This window comes from Octopus bimaculoides, chromosome 2, assembly GCF_001194135.2.
Source record: "Octopus bimaculoides isolate UCB-OBI-ISO-001 chromosome 2, ASM119413v2, whole genome shotgun sequence".
NCBI lineage: Eukaryota > Metazoa > Mollusca > Cephalopoda > Octopoda > Octopodidae > Octopus > Octopus bimaculoides.
The window spans coordinates 134210312-134211364 of NC_068982.1; the positions used below are offsets into that span (position 1 = coordinate 134210312).

General features: G+C 32.6%; 1 protein-coding gene across 9 annotated transcripts in view; it reads right to left on the reverse strand.

The window, feature by feature from the left end:
* The window catches only part of LOC106877276 (tyrosine-protein phosphatase 10D), an 85490-nt gene extending 84443 nt beyond the window's left edge, over positions 1–1047 (reverse strand). For all 9 annotated transcript variants that reach the window (XR_001410359.2, XR_008263440.1, XR_001410360.2 and 6 more), the window contains exon 1: positions 992–1047. Coding sequence is in view for 3 of the 9 variants with exons in the window: in XM_014926144.2 (XP_014781630.1) it covers positions 992–1034 (43 nt within the window). In the remaining 6 variants the exon portion in view is untranslated. The remainder of the gene's footprint in view (positions 1–991) is intronic.
* Positions 1048–1053: the final 6 nt, after the last annotated feature.

Consider the following 1053-nt stretch of genomic DNA (forward strand, 5'->3'; position numbering starts at 1 on the left):
GTACTGCAAATAAATAAAGAGTTGTATATGCATTTATTATGTGTAGAAAATGTTAATAAGGTAATGTTAAATCATATAATCTGTAATAATGTTTTATAACATTAAAAAGTCAATTTAATGAAACAGAAATAATACTTTCAATCCTTTTGCAGTAGTTCAGATTATAGTTTGACAGAGAACTGCATACTTCCAAGTAAAAATCTAAAACCCAAAACTAAAATGCAAGATAGGCACCCAGACCATTGAGTAAAGTGGTTGGTGTTTGGAAAGGCAGCCCTTGGACCTGTTGGATCCAAGAGTGATGGTGGTAGCGATTGTGAGGATGTGTGTTTGTGAAGGCAGTGAAGAAGAAGGCAAAAAGTGGAGGTAGATGAGGAGGATGACAACAAGGTGGGGGAGTCTAGCTGCTTCTCTATTTAAACAAATTATATATGACACAATACTGACTTTATCACATCAAAAATGAAATCTTCCAGCTCTAATATAGCTGCAATTTAGCTACTGAAAGAGAAACAATTCCTAACAAATACCATGATAATTAATAAGGGATGAACAATGAATAGCTTATTTTCTAGTTCTAAACAAGGCATAGGCAACATTTTTCAAAAAACTGAACTGCATGAGACACGACTCACCATCAAGTGAGTCACCCTAGTAAAAAAATTCAAGCTAATTTTTTGTTAGGGAGCCATTCAGAAAGTCCCACAGGCCCACAGTCTGATCATGGCTGTTGTTTAAATATTTTATGAAATTTTACAATACCAGAACTCGTTAAAGATATCGTTACAAGAAACAAAAACAGAAAGAATTAGTATATTAGTAGACCAGCAACACAGTTTATGAGTCATAACTAAAAAAGAAATTTCAAGATTTCTGATCAAATACAAGTACTTTTTTGTTGTATTCCAAGTTAAAGTCATTACATAATAAAAGCAATTGATGTTCTATATAGTTTGTAAATGTCTAAGGAATATTCATTTCAAATACTTACACGTTACGAAACTTGTATTGGCATATGATTCACTGTATACCATATTAGAACGGGTCCATATT